At 46.6% G+C, this 21,814-nt stretch overlaps 1 protein-coding gene across 1 annotated transcript; it reads right to left on the reverse strand.

Annotated features, from left to right (window-relative positions):
• Window positions 1–278: 278 nt before the first annotated feature.
• On the reverse strand, window positions 279–20,779 carry ciao2a (cytosolic iron-sulfur assembly component 2A). The gene is made up of 5 exons (XM_059953034.1): window positions 20,602–20,779; window positions 16,999–17,163; window positions 3,456–3,505; window positions 2,253–2,298; window positions 279–854 (listed from the first exon to the last, which is right to left on the reverse strand). The coding sequence occupies exons 1-5, from the start codon at window positions 20,723–20,725 to the stop codon at window positions 754–756; spliced, it is 486 nt and encodes a 161-aa protein (XP_059809017.1). The 5' UTR covers window positions 20,726–20,779; the 3' UTR covers window positions 279–753.
• Window positions 20,780–21,814: the final 1,035 nt, after the last annotated feature.

A 21,814-nucleotide genomic window follows, 5' to 3' on the forward strand; every position in this document is an offset into this window, starting at 1 on the left:
CTCTAATGTATCTGCCCCTTACCACCACCCCTGGCAGGGCATTTCACATACCCACCACTCCAACCTCTGACTCGATGCTTATGTCTTGCAGAGTCAAATCAGAAACAAAGAGCCAGGCTAGGGTACATCGAGATGGGTGAATGATGGAGAAGCGGAGAGGTCAGTTCCAGGGTCAGGTGAAAGAGTGAGCTGCTTTGGGGTGTGAAAGAGCCTGAAATGGAGGAGCAGAGGCCTCTGAGCAAACTGCTTCATTGCACAAGATTACAGATGTTGTCTGCTTCAAACAAGGAACACATTTTATTGTTCAAAGATCACAGTACAGGAATTGCATGTGGACAACAATTCTAATGTTGTTAAATCTTCTTGAATTTTCCAGATTCCTCCCCTCTCCCGCAGACAGGGACCACCACAACTGGGATCAGTAGTCACCATTCCTCAGTGTTAACGTTTGTGCTCTCCTTAAGAATACAGTTTTAACAATCGAATACTAAAGCAATTCAGAGTAAAATTCTGAAGTACTCCTGGTTATTTTTCATGCTTCAGGTCCTGTGACGATATATCAAAAAGACTCTTGTTCTGAGCGAAATTCTCAGCATAAAACGATAGAAGTAACACAGCAATCTCAGCATATACAACAAGGGTGTGTTTGTGTTAGTGATTGCCACTGCAGTATTGGTCATTGCACAGAGTGGAGGCGACCTGTTTCAGACAGGCCACAAGCCAGAGTCCCATCTCCTGCAGGTCCGGGGGCCGTTAGTCATCGGGCTCCACAACACACTGCTCCACGATCTCCCGCAGATTTGGGTTCTCCATAGCTGCTGCCACACGTTCTTTATCGTTGATCTGCTTGTTAACTAACCAAAAGAAGAGAGCGGGGGGACTCAGCAACGGATAATCGCAATGGCACACAGCAATACTAAGTGCTTTGGATGTAGAATGCTTGGCTCACCTTTAGAAAGGGGTGGCGGAATACCGCAGCAGTTAGTGTAATGCTATTGCAGCTACAGCTCTAGCAACCCAGTATCATGGAGTTTATACTTCCTCCCCATGAGTGTGTGGGTTTCCCCCAGCTGCTCCGCTTTCCTCCCACATTCCAAAGATGCACGGGTTAGTAGGTTAATTGGATGGTGCAGGTTCACTGGGCTGGACAGGACTGTTAACATGCTGTATCTCTAAATAAATCTTGACCATGAATCCTGGTGAATTAGTCTGGGTTCCACATGGTTAATGCCAGGTGGAATGCACAATGGTATGATAATCATACAGCACGGATGCAGGCCATTTGGCCCAACTCATCCATGCTGATCAAGGTAACTCCCTGAGATAGTCCCATTATACCTGATAGGGAATCTTCTAGAATTCACCTTTACCTTGTCTACCAAGGATCTCTTGCCCCCTTTTGCCTTCCTGCCAACCATACAACAATAGGTTTTTAAGGCAAAATGCAGATGAAAAGGTAAATGCTATAAATAAAAGGCATATGTGTCAGCACAAGAACTATAACCAAGGTGATACAAAATGTAATTGAAACTGTTAAACAGAAGAAGGTTCTTCTGACAGACAATAACAAAGATTCCAAATGTTAAAAGGCCTGAACAGATTAGATATGCCAAAGTTATTTCCCATGGTAAGGGAGTCTAAGACAAGAGGGCATGACTTCAGGATTGAAGGACGTCCATTTAGAACAGAGATGTGGAGAAATTACTTTACTCAGAGGGTGGTAAATCTGTGGAATTTGTTGCCACGAGCGGCTGTGGAGGCCAAGTCATTGGGTGCATTTAAGGCAGAGATAGATAGGTTCTTGAGTAGCCAGGGCATCAAAGGGTATGGGGAGAAGGCAGGGGAGCGGGGATGACTGGATAATTGGATCAGCCCATGATTGAATGGCAGAGCAGATTCGATGGGCCGAATGGTGGACTGGGCTGTATCTCCTACTTTTCGCAGGCTTTCCTCATGGGTATTGGTGTTTCTGGTAGTATCAGGCTGTTACATATGATAACCTTCCCCACCTTTAATCCCCGAGTACTGAAAAGTGAGTTGTAATGTGACAGACCTTTAAAATATTATAAAGCTTTGACAGGAGAATGTTATACCCGAACGATGCATAAAATATTCATACTTCTGCTGTGGGGTGCTAACTGTGGCACAGAGAAGACATTACCTGTGATAATGAATACCAGATCCTATTGGTGTGAGGAGGGATTCACTGATAAAACTCAGACCCTGCAGAGGCTAAGTTAAAACATACTCACTATCTTCCTCAGTGGTGTGTGACCCTTCAGCGATGTAGATCTCTAACTGTAAAACAACACAGCCATCAATCAGACCACAGACACTGGGAATGTGTGGGGGCAAAAAGGCAGAAAATGATAGAAATATCACTGTCAGGCAGAGTCAAGTTGAGTTAACACCACAGAACCTTTCAAATAACGTTTTTTTAAAAAGAAATCGCAGTTAAAGCAAAAACCAGCAAATGAAGGTGACACATCTCCCCAACCCCTAACCATTACAGTTATGCTCCTAGACGACTGAGCGCATTATAGAGAACTGCCCTGTGCCTTCCATTCACTGTACACTTGACTTCCCTTTGCCTTCTTAATCTCCAATTGTGATACTGTGATGGACCCGGACCTATTGCTTGGGTTCACCGATATCTCCAAACTGCCACGGCAGCTATTAGCTATTACAGCTCGGGGCATCTGAGATTGGAGTTCAATTCCTGCCACTGTCTGTAAGGAGCTTGTACTGTATGTTCCCCTCAGATGACCTCCTGGGTTTCCGCTGGGTGCTCCGGTTTCATCCCACAGTCCAAAGAGGTACGAGTCAGCAGGTTAGTCGGTCATTGCGATTAGGCTCGGGTTAAACAGGTGGGTTGCTGGGTCAGAAGGGCCTGTTCTGCTGCTGTATCACTATATAAATCAATCAACTAACAAACTAGGAGGTGTGTTGTGGGCCGAGACCCTTCTTCAGCATGGGAGAGGAAGGGGGAAGGCCCCAGAATAATAAGGTGGGGGGGGGGGGAAGCAGGATAGCTGGAAGGTGATAGGTGAAGCCAGCTGGGGGAGGTGGGGGGAAGGTCGAGGGCTGGAGAGGAGAGTGGACCGCAGGAGAAAGTGAAGGAGGAGGGGACCTAGGGAGTGGTGATAGGCAGCTGAGAAACGGTTAGAGTCCAGAGTGGGGAATAGAAACAGAGGGGAGGGGGAGGGAATTTTTTTTTAAACCAGAAGGTGAAATCAATATTTGTGCCATCAGGTTGGAGACTACCCAGATGGAGTATAAGGTGTTGCTCCTCCACACTGAGGGTGGCCTCATCTTAAAGGGAGTTCAAACTGCACCGTATCAGTTTGAGTTGTAAGATGCTGAAAGGTATAGAGGAATGATCAAAACCACATTTACAGTCTGAATTATCAAGGGTCAATCATAATAAAAAATGGAGGAGACAACAATCCACTTACCTTGTGTTTGAAAGGTAAACATCGTTGTAACTTGACTCGCAGACAGAGACCTTCGTGTAAGGAGAAAAGAATTGCATCAACCTACTTTGTATTAAATCAAGCTACACTTTTCACAGAAGTTAGGGCTGTGAGTTGTGGGCACGCTGTGTTGGTGCCTGTGACACTTGTGGGCTTCTCAGCACAGTTGTTGGGCTGTATTGGTTGTTGAGGCAAATGATGCATTTCTCTGTATATTTAAATGTACAATTATTACTTTTAAACCATCAGGCTCCTGAACCAGCATGGATAACTTCACTCACCTCAACACAGAACTGTTTCCACAACCTATAGACTCACTTTCAAGGACTCTAAAACTCGTTCTCAGTATTAATTGATTGATTGATGAATTAATTGTTTGATTGTTTGTATTTGCACAATTTGTCTTTTGCACACTGGTTATTTGTCAAGTCAAGTCAACTTCTATTGTCATTTTGACCATAACTGCTGGTACAGTGCATAGTAAAAATGAGATGACGTTTTTCGGGACCATGGTTTACATGACACAGTACAAAAAACTAGACTGAACTGCGTCATAAAAACACAGAGAAAGTTGCACTAGACTACAGACCTACACTGGACTGCATAAAGTGCACAAAAACAGTGCAGGCTTTACAATAAATAATAAACAGGACAATAGGGCAAGGTGTCAGTCCAGGCTCTGGGTACTGAGGAGTCTGATAGCTTGGGGGAAGAAACTGTTATATAGTCTGGTCGTGAGAGCCCGAACGCTTCGGAGCCTTTTCCCAGTCTTTGTGTGTAGTTTTTCATTGATTCAGTTGTGTTTCTTTGTCCTACTGTGACGTTTGCAAGAAAATGAATCTCAGAGTAGTGTCTGGTGACGTATACCTACATTGATAACAGATTTATTTTGAACTTTGAGCACGTGACAAATAAAGCTTTCTTTGCCATTTCTTTCATTGTTGAAAGGTTTTTACTGTTTAGTGAAGTGCAGTCCCAAAGAGCTCTGTGATAGCTGGGGTGCTCCCATTCTCACCTGAAGGTCATACGCACTTCTGGCGTTGGAGCGTGCTGTCCACGGCGTCTATCTAGGTGAGCAGAACTGGTTGTGCGTGGAAACTTGTTCAGAGGTGCTGTCTTCCCATGAAGAATGAGCTTGGATTTTAAAATCCCACCCACCAGGTTAAAAGTGCAGCTCTTCAAATGGTTTGCAAACCTCCAAGCTAATTCACAGAACAGTACCATTACTTTCCATTTCCCACTTTTGGGTAAGATTGATGATTGAGGCCAAGTTTGAAGACTTGGGCTTAACAGGATGAAAGATAAAGCTTTTGCCAAATTTACCTTGAATGCTTGTTATAGTTAGAGCTTTTGAGAATTTCAGCACCATGTTCAGTGGATCCTTGCTGAGCCCTTGAGGTTAAAATGCAACCTGGTGCCCTGCCAAACATCTCTCCCTCAACTTTATCCATCTTTAAACAAACTGCTTTGCCAGGCTGACAGAGCCTGTCAGTGCTGCATTGTCAGAAGGGGAGTTGAGGGGTAATAACTGTACCTGAACCTGGTGGTGTGAGTTCTGAGGCTCCTGTACCTTCTACCCAATGGCAGCAGCGTGAAAAGAGCATGGCCTGGATAGTGGGAGTCCTTGAAAATGGACGCGGTTTTCCTGCGACAACGCTCCGTGTAGATGTGCCCAGTGGTGGGGAGGGCTTTACGTGAGACTATGATGGACCGAGCCATATCCATTACTTCTTGTAGGAATTTCTGTTCAACGGCATTGGTGTTTCCATACCAGGCTGTGATGCAACCAGTAAATATACTCTCAACAACACATCTATAAAGTTTTAGATGTCATGCCAAATCTTCACAAATTAAGGAAGTAGAGACACTACTGCACTTTCATTGTAATTGCGGTTACATGCTGGGCCCAGGACAGAACCTCTGAAATGATAACTATGTTGATGTGAGTGAAGTTATCCATGCCGGTCCAGGAGCCTGATGGTTGAGGGGTAATAACTGTTTCTCAACCTGGTGGTGTGGGACCTAAGTCTGCTGTACCTCCTTCCTGATGTGAGCATGGCCTTGACGGTGGATGCAACTTTCTTGTGCGCTCTTTGTAAACGTGCTCAATGGTCCATTCCCTTGACAAACAGCCAGCTTAGCCCTCTTCCAGTAGTAAATTGTAAATGCAAGGGATTCTGCAGTTGCTGGAAATCCAGAGCAACACACACAAAATGCTGGATGAACTCAGCAGGTCAGGCAACATCTATGTAGGGGAATGAACGGTTGATATTTTGGGCTGAGACCCTCAATCAGGATTGGGAAGGGTCTCAGCTCAAAGTGTCAGCTATTTATTGCCCTCCAGGGTTGCTGTCTGACCTGCTGAGTTGCTGCTGCAGTCTGTGCCAGTCTTGTTGGAGGTGCTTTCCTTTAGGTGAGCTGTTGGAACCATAGAACATTACAGCACAGAAACAGGCCTTTTGGCCCTTCTTGATGTGCCGAACGTTAAACATGAACTGTGTCTGTTCTTGCAGCCGGGCATAAAAGATTCTATTTTGTAAAGAATCACGGCAGTTCTCTTCCATGTGCTGGTAAATATTTATCCCTCAATTAATACCATATAACCATATACCATTACAGCACGGAAACAGGCCATCTCGGCCCTTCTAGTCCGTGCCGAACGCTTACTCTCACCTAGTCCCACTGACCTGCACTCAGCCCATAACCCTCCATTCCTTTCCTGTCCATATACCTATCCAATTTTTTTAAAATGACAAAATTGAACCTGCCTCTACCACTTCTACTGGAAGCTCGTTCCACAGCTGTATTGCTGCTTGTTAGAGTCTTACGTTTGAGGGATTTTGCATCCACAGATTGGCTGGTGAACTTCCTAAACTGTAGCGGTGACTTCAAAAAGTACCTCACTTTGAGTTGTCCCATGCCATCAAACACTCAGTATAAGTCCAAGCATTTTGTTGTTTCTTGGTTCCCATGCCTTGGTAACAACTAATTGGTTTAATCAATAGATTATTCCGGGGAAGAAAGCCTTTGATGGTCAACTGTGTGAAAAAGCTTTCAACTCTTAACAAGAAACTTAATTCAAGGACCTTTGACCTTCAACCTTTTAACCCAAGACAATTAATTTTTTTTTAAAAGTTTAGCTGGGGTCATAACCTGCTGCCAGGGATGAAACAGGAAGCGCAGTCCCCAGGATCTAGACGTGCATTTTGTTGAGCAAAGAGTAACGGCTCTGACTACAGAATCAAAGTGAGGTTAATTCCAACTAAAGGAGGTCAGAATCTTACAAAACAAATGAGACTGGAGCGCTACCATCACCAGCTCGGAGCAGGGCAACAATACTGTGGCGTTAATGCTGCAGAGAATTCAAACTGCATCCTTGTTAATCAGCTTTGTGAGGAATTCGGTAAGGGTCAGCAAGTCGCCCTGGCAACAGCTGGACACTTGCAGTGTTTGGGTTCGAGGGAAAAAACAGAAAAGCCTTTGACATAAGAGGAGATTGTCTCTAATTGTCCAATATAATATATCTTTGGACAGCCCAAGCAGACACAATAACTTCTATTTTACATCTTTGATACAACAGATGAAATACAAATTTCTCTAATTTTTCATCCTCCTTTTAATTTGATACTAATTTCTCCTCTGCAAGCCTGAAAACTCTGGAACACATGAGAGAACTGAGAGAGAGAGAGAGAGGGGATCGTGTGTTCGAGAGGGATGAGACTGACTGTATGTAAAAGAGAGGGAAAGAGAGAGAGAGGGGATCATGTGTTTGAGGGGCCAGACTGTATGTAAAAGAGAGGGAAAGAGAGAGAGAGGATCCTGTGTTTGAGAGGGGCGAGACTATGTAAAAGAGAGAGAGAGAGAGGATCCTGTGTTTGAGAGGGGCGAGACTGTATGTAAAAGACAGAGAGAGAGAAGGGATCATGTGTTTGAGAGGGGCGAGACTATGTGAGAGAGAGAGAGAGAGAGAGGGGATCGTGTGTTCGAGGGGGTGAGACTACGTAAAAGAGAGAGAGAGAGGATCGTGTGTTCGAGGGGGTGAGACTACGTAAAAGAGAGAGAGAGAAGGGATCATGTGTTTGAGAGGGGCGAGACTATGTAAAAGAGAGAGAGAGAAGGGATCATGTGTTCAAGAGGGGCGAGACTATGTAAAAGAGAGAGAGAGAAGGGATCCTGTGTTCAAGAGGGGCGAGACTATGTAAAAGAGAGAGAGAGAGGATCCTGTGTTTGAGAGGGGCGAGACTATGTAAAAGAGAGAGAGAGAGAGAAGGGATCATGTGTTTGAGAGGGGCGAGACTATGTGAGAGAGAGAGAGAGAGAGAGGGGATCGTGTGTTCAAGAGGGGCGAGACTGTATGTAAAAGAGAGGATTGTGCATGTAAGGGGTGTGTGAAAGTGTGTGTGTGTGTGAGAGAGAGAGAGAGAAAGATACAGAGAGCAAGCACATCATGTGTGTCAGAGGGGTGAGACTTTGTGTGTGAGAGAGAGAGAGGTGAGAATGTGAGAGAGAGAGGGGGGAGGTAGAGAGAGGGAGAACAAGCGCATCATGTGTGTCAGAGAGGGGTGAGACTTTGTGAGATAAAAAAGGAAAGAGAGAATCGTGCATGTAAGAGAGGGGTGAGACTGTGAGTGTGGGGGGGGGGGGGAAGAGAAAGAGCCAGAGAAATAGAGAGAGGATCGTGTGTGTAAGAGAAAAGGGTGAGATTTTGTGTGTGTGTGTGTGAGAGAGAGAGAGAGAGAGAGAGAGAGAGGGATAGAGAAACATGCAGTGAGATAAGAGATAAAGAGAGTGAGAGTAAGAAAGAGAGAGAGAGATCTTTTTCATGCGTGTTTAACGACCTTGGCCAAGTGGAACTATCACCTCTGTAGTAGAGTTAGCACATGTAACACCCTGTATGGGGCTCTCTGGCGGGTCACTTCCTTTCTCCTGCAGGACAATAAGCCACTCTCTCAGAGTGAGAACTTGTCATGTAGAACAAAATCGTGGTCACATTATATTCAGCCTACACAAGTCCACTGAAAATCAGTATTCAGTTTCCAAACAAACGTACTTTTCTCGCAGTAAAAAAGGCTCATCAAATGTAATAAAGAACTGAAACGACTACTGATGCCTCATCTCGAGGCATGTGTGGGCTCTGGGGTGATTCAATCTCAGTTGCCCTCTGAAGTGACCTACCAGAGCACTACAGTAGATTGATCCAACCCTTACAGCATCATACAATTTATATTGCATCACTGATAATTTTTTCCAGATAATTAGAAATTAGAATGCAGTTTCAAAATTCACGATTATTTAATGTTATTTCCAGTACACAAGAGTAAAGGAGAATGAAATAATTGCTTATTCAAGATCCAGTGCAGCACAAAAAAAGGTTAATTAAAGAACACATTAATAAAAAAACACATGGTGTGTTAGAACATGAGGATTATGAGGATAGGGTAAGTGAGATGGTGCTTTTTTCTTCGGAACGAAGGAGAATGAGAGGTGACTTGACTGAGTACGGTGATAAGAGGCATAAGTCATTGTCAAAACACATTGGTTGTTTGCCCAGCAACGCACACAAAATGCTGGAGGAACTCAGCAGGCCAGACATTGTCATTACGTGCCATGTCATATGATGCGGGTGATCACGGTCTATCCATGACCATGATTGTTCTAGGCAAATTTCTCTACAGAAGTGGTTTGCCATTGCCTTCTTCTGGGAAGTGTCTTTACAAGACGGGTGACCCCAGTCATTAGACAGACAGACAGATAGACGTACTTTATTGATCCCAAGGGAAATTAGGTTTTGTTACAGCCGCACCAAGGATAGTGAAGAAATATAGCAGTATAAAACCATAAATAATTAAAAAATAATAAGTAAATTATGCCAAATGGAAATAAGTCCAGGACCAGCCTATTGGCTCAGGGTGTCTGATACTCCGAGGGAGGAGTTGTAAAGTTTGATGGCCACAGGCAGGAATGACTTCCTATGACGCTCAGTGTTGCATCTCGGTGGAATGAGTCTCTGGCTGAATGTACTCCTGTGCCTAACCAGTACATTATGGAGTGGATGGGAGACATTGTCCAAGATGGCATGCAACTTGGACAGCATCCTCTTTTCCAACACCACCGTCAGAGAGTCCAGTTCCACACCCACAACATCACTGGCCTTACGAATGAGTTTGTTGATTCTGCTACCCTCAGCCTGCTGTCCCAGCACACAACAGCAAACATGATTGCACTATCAATATCAACATGATAGTATTATCGATACTCTTTAGAGATTGTCTGCCTGGCATCAGTGGTCACATAACCAGGACTTGTGAACTGCACCGGCTGCTCGTACGACCATCCACCACCTGCTCCCATGGGTCCACGTGTCCCTGATCAGGGGCTAAGCAGGTGCTACACCTTGCCCAAGGGTGACCTGCAGGATGGTGGAGGGAAGGAGCACCTTACACCTCCTTTGGTAAAGACGTACCTCCACCCTGACAGCCACTTGTTTATGTATAGCTTTTCATAAATTCTATCTATCGCTTTGCTCTGCTTTGAATGCCCACAGTTAAATAAACCTCAAGATAGCACATGGTAACACATGTACTTTGACAATAAATTTATTATTTTGAGTTTTCTGAGAGCGATGAACTGGCTCTGCAGCACGGTGATACGTGATGCTTTCCTATCAGGAAACATCCACGTTTGAGGAGCACAGAAATGACAGTGAGCGCTGATAAAAACAGTGACAGAATCTGAAGACACTACCATTGCATAACTCCTCCCATCAGGGGCACTGTCGTCTCCTCTGTTTAAAGAAAATAGCCCAATTGTAGCAGACAGATCCGGGGCAAAGTTCACATTCAGATGAGTTTTACTGGTGACCGAGTCTCTGAACTCTTTCCCTGCCTTCCTGGTCCCTCCATTCACACACTTCAGCCAGATGGGCAATCTGTTCAAAGTGGATTTATTATCAAAGGACATAAATGTTCCCGTTCTTGCAGGCATTCACAGTAGAACAAAGAAATTGTTGGCCTCACCAACAACACTGAGGCACTGGCACCCAGAGAGGAGGCAGAGAGGCTTGTCGAAGGGTGTGAGCACAACAACCCGAGTCCCAAACGTGGACAAGAGATGATTGTGGACCTCAGGTAGGCACAGGTCGACCACTCTCCAAGGACTCTGCCACGGAGAGAGTGACGAGCACAATGTGTCTTGGTGTGCACACAACAGATGATCTGAGCTGGACCAACAGCACCACCTCACTAGTCAAGCAGTGTCTACACTTTCTGACGAGGCTGAGGCATGCACAGCTCCTCACTCCCGTTCTAACAACTTTCTACAGGAGCATCATCGAGAGTGCCTGCCTGACTACATCATTGTGTGGTGTGGAAGCTGCAAGGCTTCGGACTGTAAGACCCTACAGAGGACAGTAAAAACCGCCGAGAGGGTCACTGGGCGTTTGCTGAGTGTGTTGCAGACAAAGGGCCCAAAGCATTGTTCCGTCCGTCCCATAATCTCTCTGACCCACTACCATCAGGAAGGAGGTACAGGAGCACCAAGACTAGGACTGCCGGACTGGGTAACAGCTTCTTCCCTCAGGCTGTGAGACGAATGAACACTCTGTCACCACCGAGGTCTCGTCATGAGGACAGCGAGCAGTTTACTGTCTAGCTGTAAGCACAAAGTCCACTGCAGATGCTGCGGTCAAATCAACACGTACAAAAGCTGAATGAACTCAGCAGGTCGGGCAGCATCCGTTGAAATGAGCAGACAACGTTTCAGGTCAAAGTCCTGATGAAGGGTCTTGGCCCGAAACACTGGCTGCTCATTTCAACGGATGCTGCCCGACCTGCTGAGTTCATCCAGCTTATTTGTATTTATCACTATAGGCATTTTGAATTATATCCTAACTTATTCACAGTATAATACTTTGTCAGATGTATGTGATATATGCTTTGTAGGTTCACTGTGGTCCGAAGGAACATTATTTGGTTTGGTTGTATATATGTATAGTCAGATGACAATAAACTTGACCTTGAAATACAATAGAATCAATGAAAAACTACTCGCAAACAATCCATGTGCAAACACAATATTGAGACCCTGAGTTGTTGATGGGCTAATGGCCACAAATGGTGCCCCAGTGAAGGGTATTGCAACCCTTCTTCCTCCCATGGCTCACTGAATAACACTTGTTCCCAAATTGCTGGCTGTACATTCTGAAATCTAAAATAAGAGCAAGTCTGCAGATGCTGGATGTCCGAGCAACTCAGACAAAAACGCTGGAGGAACTCAGCAGGCCAGGCAGCATCTGTGGAAAAAAGTACAGTCGACGTTTTGGGCCGAGACCTTTCAGCAGGACTGGAGGGAAAAAACCGAGGAGTAGATTTAAAAGGCAAGGGGAGGGGAGAGAGAAACAGCAGGTGATAGATGAAACATTGAGGGGGAGGGATGAAGCAAAGAGCTAGGAAGCTGATCGCTGAGAGAGACAAGGCCATGGAAGAAAAAAGAAAGGTCGGGGGGGGGGGGGGAAGAGTACCAGAGGGGGGCAATAGGCAAGCAAGGAGATAACATGAGAGAGGGACAATGGGATGGGAAATGGTGAAGGGGAGGAGGCATTACTGGAAGTTTGAGAAATCAATGTCATTGCCATCAGGTTGGAAGCTACCCAAACAGAATATAAGGTGTTGTTCCTCCAACCTAAGTGTGGCCTCATCCCAGCAGTGAAGGAGGCCATGGATGGACATACGGGAATGAGAAGTGGAATTAAAATGGGAGATCCCACTTGGTCTGGCAAACAGAGCGTAGATGCTCGGTGAAGCAGCCTCCCAATCCACATCAGGTCTCACCGATATACAAAGTACAAGAGGCCACACCAACAGACTCACAGGTGAAGTGTCGCCTCACCTGGAAGGACTGTTTGGGGTCCTGATTGGTAGTGAGGGAGGAGGTGCAGGGGCAGGTGTAGCACTTGTTCTGCTTGCAAGGGTAAGTGCCCGGAGGAAGATCAGTGGGGTGGGACGAATGGACAAGGGAGTTGTGTAGAGAGCGATCCCTGCAGAAAGCAGAAAATGGGGGTGGGGGTGGGGGAGATGTGCTTAGTGGTGGGATCCACTTGGAGGTGGCAGAAGTTACGGAGAATTATGCGCTAGACACGGAGGCTGGTGAGGTGGCAGGTGAGGGCAAGAGGATCCCTATCCCTGGTAGTGTGGCAGGAGGATGGGGTAAGAGCAAACATGCGCGAAATGGAATAGATGTGGTTGAGGACGGCGTTGATGGTGGAGGAAGGAAAGCCTTTTTCTTTGAAAAAGGACATCTCCTTCGTTCTAGAATGAAAGGCCTCATCCTGAGAACAAATGCAGCGGAGACAGAGGAACTGCAAGAAGGGGATGGAGTTTTTACCAGTAGCTGGGTGGGTTGAGGTGTAGCCCAGATAATGTGAAATCTACCCTGACTCTTCAGTATGATACCCTGGGAATGCACCATGCTTTAAGAACATAGAACAGTACAGTACAGATAGGCCCTTCAGCCCACAATGTTGTGCCAACCCCTTTAACCTACTCTAGTGATCAATCTAACCCTTCTACATAACCCTCCATTTCTCTGTCTTTCAAGAGAATTATTCACAGGCCCCGTCTACACTGCATGGGACTAATTCAAGGAGATGCTCTGATCACTGAAACAATAGATCTACAGAATATTTAAAAGCCTAGATCAGGGGTTCCCAACCTTTTTTATGCCATGTTTCCAATACCATCAAGCAAGGGGTCTGTGGACCCCAGATTGTGAATACCTGATCTAGACAGAATGGACATGGACAGGATGTTTCTAATAGCGGAAGAGTCTAGGACCAGAGGGCACAGCCTCAGAATCGAAGGACGTCTCTTTAGAATGGAGATGAGGAGGAGTTTCTTTAGCCTGAGGGTGGTGAATCTGTGGAAGTCATTGGCACAGATGGCTGTCATTGGGTATACTTAAAATGGAGGTTGATAGGTTCTTGATTAGTCAGGGTATCAAAGGTTATGGGCAGAAGGCAGGAGAATGGGATTGAGACAGAAAGTAACCAGCCCTAACAGAATGGTGGAGCCGAGCCAGTGGGCTGAATGGCCAGAGGCTGCTCTTTTGTCCAATGGTCTGAAGATACTGAAGCTCTCAGCAGGTCAGGCAGCATCTGTGGAGAGAGAACCTGATGCACGAAATCAATTCCTCTCACTGAAGATGCTGCCTGACCTTCTCAAGGTGCCTTTCTCTCTCTCTCTCTGGGACTTTGCAATGCTGTGATAGATACCAGTACATCAGGTTTCTTACCAGTAACCTGTCTGACTGCAATTTTGTTGTTTAGCGGCAGCAGTAAAGTACAGAGAGATACAATTACTATAAATGACAAAAATTATGGGGTCTCTCTTCCCCCCTCCATTCTGGACGGATATCAGAAGCACCGCATACACAGAGACCCCTCCCATCCTCCCTACAATCGCTCTGACCGTCTGCCATCAGACAGAAGGTACTGCAGTGTCAGAACCTGCATTACCAGGCTGGCAACAGCTTCTCTCCCCTCCCCAGGCTGTTAGACTGGCTGCCGCCCAGAACACACGTTACACGCTGTCTGAATGCTCTACCCCCCTCTCCCAACACGCCCCAACTCAGACACAGCCTCATCCCGCACTGGTCACTTTTCATCTTTTATTGCTGCTGTTCCACATATTTATACACCTGCGTGTTTTATAATAGTGCTGGTAACATTACACTGTCTCACTTAATCGTGCACCTCACACTTTCTGTCAACCTGTCAATCATCAGGCCATGCCACTCAGGGACTTGTGCTGATATTATTTTCTGACTGTACGTGCTGGATCGTGACTGTGTGTGACTGTACGTGCTGGATCGTGACTGTGCGTGACTGTATGTGCTGGGTCGTGACTGTGTGTGACTGTACGTGCTGGATCGTGACTGCGCGACTGTACGTGCTGGATCGTGACTGTGCGTGACTGTACGTGCTGGATCGTGACTGTGCGTGACTGTACGTGCTGGATCGTGACTGTGTGACTGTACGTGCTGGATCATGACTGTGCGTGACTATACGTGCTGGATCGTGACTGTGTGACTGTACGTGCTGGATCGTGACTATGCGTGACTGTACGTGCTGGATCGTGACTGTGTGACTGTACGTGCTGGATCGTGACTGACTGTGCGTGCTGGATCGTGACTGTGCGTGACTGTACGTGCTGGATCGTGACTGTGTGACTGTACGTGCTGGATCGTGACTGTGCGTGACTATACGTGCTGGATCGTGACTGTGTGACTGTACGTGCTGGATCGTGACTATGCGTGACTGTACGTGCTGGATCGTGACTGTGTGACTGTACGTGCTGGATCGTGACTGTGTGTGACTGTACGTGCTGGATCGTGACTGTGTGTGACTGTACGTGCTGGATCGTGACTGCGTGACTGTACGTGCTGGATCGTGACTGCGTGACTGTACGTGCTGGATCGTGACTGTGTGTGACTGTACGTGCTGGATCGTGACTGTGTGACTGTACGTGCTGGATCGTGACTGTGTGTGACTGTACGTGCTGGATCGTGACTGTGTGACTGTACGTGCTGGATCGTGACTGTGTGTGACTGTACGTGCTGGATCGTGACTGTGTGACTGTACGTGCTGGATCGTGACTGTGTGACTGTACGTGCTGGATCGTGACTGTGTGTGACTGTACGTGCTGGATCGTGACTGTGTGCGACTGTACGTGCTGGATCGTGACTGTGCGACTGTACGTGCTGGATCGTGACTGTGCGTGACTGTACGTGCTGGATCGTGACTGTGCGTGACTGTACGTGCTGGATCGTGACTGTACGTGCTGGATCGTGACTGTATGTGCTGGATCGTGACTGTGTGACTACGTGCTGGATCGTGACTGTGTGTGACTGTACGTGCTGGATCGTGACTGTGTGTGACTGTACGTGCTGGATCGTGACAGTGTGACTATACGTGCTGGATCGTGACAGTGTGACTGTACGTGCTGGATCGTGACTGTGTAACTGTACGTGCTGGATCGTGACTGTGTGACTGTACGTGCTGGACCGTGACTGTGTGTGACTGTACGTGCTGGACCGTGACTGTGTGTGACTGTACGTGCTGGATCGTGACTGTGTGACTATACGTGCTGGATCGTGACTGTGTGACTGTAAGTGCTGGATCGTGACTGTGTGACTGTACGTGCTGGATCGTGACTGTGTGACTGTACGTGCTGGATCATGACTGTACGTGCTGGATCGTGACTGTGTGTGACTGTACGTGCTGGACCGTGACTGTGTGTGACTGTACGTGCTGGATCGTGACTGTGTGACTGTACGTGCTGGATCATGACTGTACGTGCTGGACCGTGACTGTGTGTGACTGTACGTGCTGGACCGTGACTGTGTGTGACTGTACGTGCTGGATCGTGACTGTGTGACTATACGTGCTGGATCGTGACTGTGTGACTGTAAGTGCTGGATCGTGACTGTGTGACTGTACGTGCTGGATCGTGACTGTGTGACTGTACGTGCTGGATCGTGACTGTGCGTGACTGTACGTGCTGGATCGTGACTGTGTGACTGTACGTGCTGGATCGTGACTGTGCGTGACTGTATGTGCTGGATCGTGACTGTGTGACTGTACGTGCTGGATCGTGACTGTGTGTGACTGTACGTGCTGGATCGTGACTGTGCGTGACTGTACGTGCTGGATCATGACTGTGTGACTGTACGTACTGGATCGTGACTGTACGTGCTGGATCGTGACTGTGTGACTGTACGTGCTGGATCGTGACTGTGCGTGACTGTACGTGCTGGATCGTGACTGTACGTGACTGTACGTGCTGGATTGTGACTGTGTGACTGTACGTACTGGATCGTGACTGTGTGACTGTACGTGCTGGATCATGACTGTACGTGCTGGATCGTGACTGTGTGACTGTACGTGCTGGATCGTGACTGTGTGACTGTACGTACTGGATCGTGACTGTACGTGCTGGATCGTGACTGTGTGACTGTACGTGCTGGATCGTGACTGTGCGTGACTGTACGTGCTGGATCATGACTGTGTGTGACTGTACGTGCTGGATCGTGACTGTGTGACTGTACGTGCTGGATCGTGACTGTGCGTGACTGTACGTGCTGGATCGTGACTGTGCGTGACTGTACGTGCTGGATCGTGACTGTGTGACTGTACGTACTGGATCGTGACTGTACGTGCTGGATCGTGACTGTGTGACTGTACGTGCTGGATCGTGACTGTGCATGACTGTACGTGCTGGATCATGACTGTACGTGCTGGACCGTGACTGTGTGTGACTGTACGCACTGTGTTTGCAGCCTGGACCCAGAGGAACAATGCTCCATTTAGCTGTATACACGGTGTACGGTTGAGTGACAATAAACTTAAACTTGAAAATAGATAGTGCAAAGGAAGAAAGCAACTACGAACTGGTGTTCGTGGACAACTGATGTTGAAAGGCAAGAAGCTGTTCCTAAACTGCAGAGAAATCAAATTTATTTGCTAACTCACCAATCAGAGTGGCTAAAGAGCAGTGAGGGACAGTTGGTGTGAATCGAATAATGATGAGGTATTCGTCATCAGCGAGTAATTTCACATCGATACACTCTTCGGTGACCACATCCAACTCCTCCAGCGTGTTTGGCTTTTCTGGGTCACGAATTGTACGAATAATGTCTGACAAAGCACAAGAGAAAACAAATAGATTTTGATAAATTTTATTGTGGTTTACACCAAAGTTCAAAATTTCAAAGGTTAATAGGTGTGTGTGAAAAGACCATAAGATATAGAGGCAGAATTAGGCCACCCAGCCATTGATTCTACTTTCCTCTCAGCCCATTCCCCATAACATAGAAAAACCTACAGCACAATACAGGCCTTTCGGCCCACAAAGCTGTACTGAACATGTCCTTACCTTAGAAATTACCTAGGGTTACCCATAGCCTTCTATTTTTCTGAGCTCCATGTACCTGTCCAGGAGTCTCTTAAAAGACCCTATCGTATCCACCTCCACCACCATCGCCGGCAGCCCATTCCACGCACTCACCACTCTCTGCGTAAAAAACTTACCCCTGACATCTCCTCTGTACCTGCTTCCAAGCACCTTAAACCTGTGTCTTCTTGTGGCAACCGTTTCAGCCCTGGGAAAAAGCCTCTGACTATCCACATGATCAATGCCTCTCATCATCTTATACACCTTGATCAGGTCACCTCTCATCGTCCTTCACTCCAAGGGTAAAATGCTGAGTTCACTCAACCTGTTTTCATAAGGAATGCTCTCCAATCCAGGCAACATCCTTGTAAATCTCCTCTGCACCCTTTCTATGGTTTCCACATCCTTCCTGTAGTGAGGCGACCAGAACTGAGCACAGTACTCTAAGTCAGGTCTGACCAGGGTCCTGTATAGCTGCAACATTACCTCTCAGCTCCTAAACTCAATTCCACGATTGATGAAGGCCAATACACCATACACCTTCTTAACCACAGAGTCAACCTGCACAGCAGCTTTGAGCGTCCTATGGACTCGGACCCCAAGATCCCTCTGATCCTCCACACTGCCACTTTGACTCCCTTAATATTCAAGAACCCATCAACCTCCACTTCAAAACGGCCCAATGACGTGGCCTCCACAGCCGCCCATGGCACCACATTCCACAGATTCACCACTCTCTGGCTCATCTCCATCCCTCTAATCTGAGGCTGTGCCCTCTGGTCTTAGCTCCCCCACCATAGGAAACACCTTCTGCACATCCACTCTATCGAGGCCTTTCAACATTCCATAGGTTTCAATGAGGTCCTGCCCCCCATTCTTCTGAATTCCACTGAGTACACCACTGTGGGCATTCATAAGAAATATAAAACTGCATACAACAAAGACAGACAAACAACCAATGTGCAAAAGTAAACAAACTGCCCAAATACAAATAAACAAAAATAATTAATACCCAAAGTTGTTTCAGGGTCTCTCCACAAAACGATCTTGGGGAAATATACTCACTTAAGGCAGCAAAAGACACTTAGTAATTACTTAGATACTGAAGATTCCAGCATGTACAATAACTGCAGAGGTGAACATGAGAGATTCTGCAGATGCTGGAAATCCAAAGCAACACACACAAAACGCTGGAGGAGCTCAGCAGCTGAGGTTTCGAGCCAAGACCCTTCGTCAGGACTAGAAAGGAAGGGGCAAGACACCGGAATAAAAAGGTGGGGGGAGAAGAGGATAGCTAAGAAGGTGATAGGTGAAGCAAAGTGGGTGTGAAAGGTAAAGGGCTGGAGAGGAAGGAATCTGATAGGAGACGAGAGTGGACAACAGGAGAAAGGGAAGGAAGAGGGGACATGGGGGAAGTTGACAGGTAGGTGAAAAGAGGTAAGGGTCCAGAGTGGGGGATGGAAGAAGAGGGAAGGGAGAGAGAGAGAGTTTTTTTACTGGAAGGAGAAATCGATACTTTTAGCATCAGGTTGGGGGGTCAAGCAGATGGAATTGCAAGAGGAGGCCATGGACTGACATGTCGGGATGGGAATTGAGATGTTTGGTCAGTGGGAGCAGCAGAGGTAGTTGTCTGACTTCAACTCTTATTATGTCACATGTAGTCCGTGTGTTCATTAATTATCCACAGGACTAATGATGAATAAACCTTGTAGGGCAATTTTAGTTCAAAGTCTGATTCATATCAAACTGGCTTAATGTAGCCTACACAAAGTCAAGTATTTGAGTTCCATTCAAAATAATTTCTGCAACTTTTACCTCATCTCAAGCAAGATCTCTAATGGGAAGCCCTTTAAGAAAGCATCTCTAAAATATTATTTAATGATCAAGTGGTTGACAATGTGATCGTTGTGAATTATGTCACATGTGTTCCATACATTAATCCTTGCTCAAATAAACACAGACCCTTAGTTCTCTCTGCCTGGGGATCAAAGCAGAGCAAGCGGTGTGTTTTTTTTTTGTTTTTCACACCATTCTCTGTAAACTCTAGAGGCTGTTATGTGTGAACATCCCAGAAGATCTAAGGTACTCAAACCATAACATCTGGCATCAACAATCATTCCATGGTCAAAGTCACTTCGATCACATTTCTTCCCCTTTCTGATGTTTGGTCTGAACAACAACTGACCATGCCTGCATGCTTTGATGCCCAGTGTTGCTGCCACATGATTGGCTAATTAGATATGTGCATTAATGAGCAGACGTACCCAATACACTGGTCACTGAGTGCAGTGCAAAAGGTGAGTATTTATGAGTCATTCGCAAATCTGACTTTGGAGGGGAAGAAGTTGTTCTAAAAACATTGAGTGTGTGTCTATTGGCTCCTGAACCTCCTCTCTGATGGTAGTAATCTGAAGAGAGTATGTACTACATGGCCAGAGTCCTTATTCAAAAATGAATAATGTGGAAGCTTCAGAGAGGGTGCAAAGGATTTTCCAGGATGCTGCCTGGATTGGAGAGCATGTCCTATGAGGAGAGGTTGAGTGAGCTGGGGCTTTTCTCTTTAGTGTGAAGGGGAAGGAGAAGTGATTTGGTAGAGGTCTACAAGATAACAGGCATAGGCAGAGAGGACAGCCACACAGGGGCATGATTTTAAGGTGATTGGAGGAAAGTATGGGGGGGGGGGGGAATGTCAAAAATGTATTTTTTAATGCACAGTGGTGCGTGCGTGGATTGCACTGCGAGGGACGTGTTCGAGGCAGGTACACTGAGAAATGACAGAAAAATGACGCGCTATGTGGGAGGGAAGGGTTAGAATGGCCTTGGGGGTGGTTAAAAGGTTGACACAGCATCGTAGGATGAAGGGTCTTTACTGTGCTGTAACGTTACACGTACAAGGCGATCACTAATGGCGAGTTACGACCACTATTTTAGAAAATATTTCAGTGTTACTATTCAATTAGTTCCAAATTAGAGTGGCTGTGCAGCTCCCAAATGCTGAGCCTGTAAACGCTTCAAACCGGCGTTCTCCTCTTTCACCCACTTCTGCATGAGGGTGACTGAGATAAATAACAGCGTTATCTGAAGGCTAAGAGGCTGGGGTGACATACACTGAAGTTTTCGCCAATAACTTCAGTGGCTACCGCAATCCAGCCCCCTAACCTTGTTGGGAGCCAGGACCTCACCATAGACTTCTAGCGTTTTCTCTTCCATTTTCCTGATTTTTTCCGCATCTTCTTTAACTGACAGCCGCGAAAGAAAGAAGAACTTTGCCAGGGCATAGGACGCGAGCCCAGAGACTATCTCCATTCCTCAGCCATTACGGAACCGCGGCTGCAGGACAGGGATGGCCACGCTTCCGGGTCTGCCAGCCCTGACACATCGAGTGCGCACACACACAACTCAGCTGGTCAGGCAGCATCTATAATTGTCCAATACTGCTGTTGTCTCACAAAAATTAGAAGAGTACAGCACAGAATTTATAATCTACTCTAAGATCAATCTAACCCTTCCGTTCTACATAGCCTCCACTTTTCTATCATTGACATCCCATCTAAGAGTCTCTTTAATGTCCCTAATGTAGTTGCCTCTGCCAACACCTCTAGAAGCACGTTCTCCGTCAGTCTCTGCAAAATACCTACCTACCTCTGACATCACCCAATACTTTCTTCCAAACATCTTAAAATTATGCCCCCTCATATAAGACATTTCCAAACCTAGCGACAATTTATGGACATACAATCAACGTGCATAAGCTAGCTTATGTCTTGATGCTGGGTTGTGTTTTTTTTTATTGTTATTGTTTTCTTTATCTTTTGTGGGGTTTTTTGTGCTGCATCAGATCCGGAGTAACAATTATTTCAAGTACTTGTGTACAAGAAATGACATGAATCCATCTGGAATGGTGATTTCTGCCCTGGGGAAGTCTTTGGCTGTCCACCCAATCTTATCATCTTGTACACCTCTATCAAATCACCTCACATCCTCTGTTGTTCACTCAACCTTTCCTCATACGACGTGCTCTCTTGTCCAGGTAGCATCCTGATGAATCTCCTCTGCACCCTCTCTAAACCCTCCTGGTGCTGGCATCTGTCAGTCTTGCGAGACCATGGATCTAGGCAGGCCTGGGCAGGGTTGTATGGGAGACCGGCAGTTGCCCAAGGTGCAGGCCCTCCCCTCGCCACGCCACTGATGTTGTCCAAGGGAAGGGCACTAGGACCCAAGCAGCTTGGCACCGGTGACATCGCAGAGCAATGTGTTGTTCAGTGCCTTGCTCAAGGACACAAACACGCTGCCTCAGCTGAGGCTCAAACCGGTGACCTTCAGGTTACCAGTCTGATGCCTTGCCCACTAGGCCACACGCCAACACAGCCTCCACATCCTTCCTGTAATGAGGCA

The sequence above is a fragment of the Hypanus sabinus genome, chromosome 28 (assembly GCF_030144855.1).
Source record: "Hypanus sabinus isolate sHypSab1 chromosome 28, sHypSab1.hap1, whole genome shotgun sequence".
Lineage (NCBI taxonomy): Eukaryota > Metazoa > Chordata > Chondrichthyes > Myliobatiformes > Dasyatidae > Hypanus > Hypanus sabinus.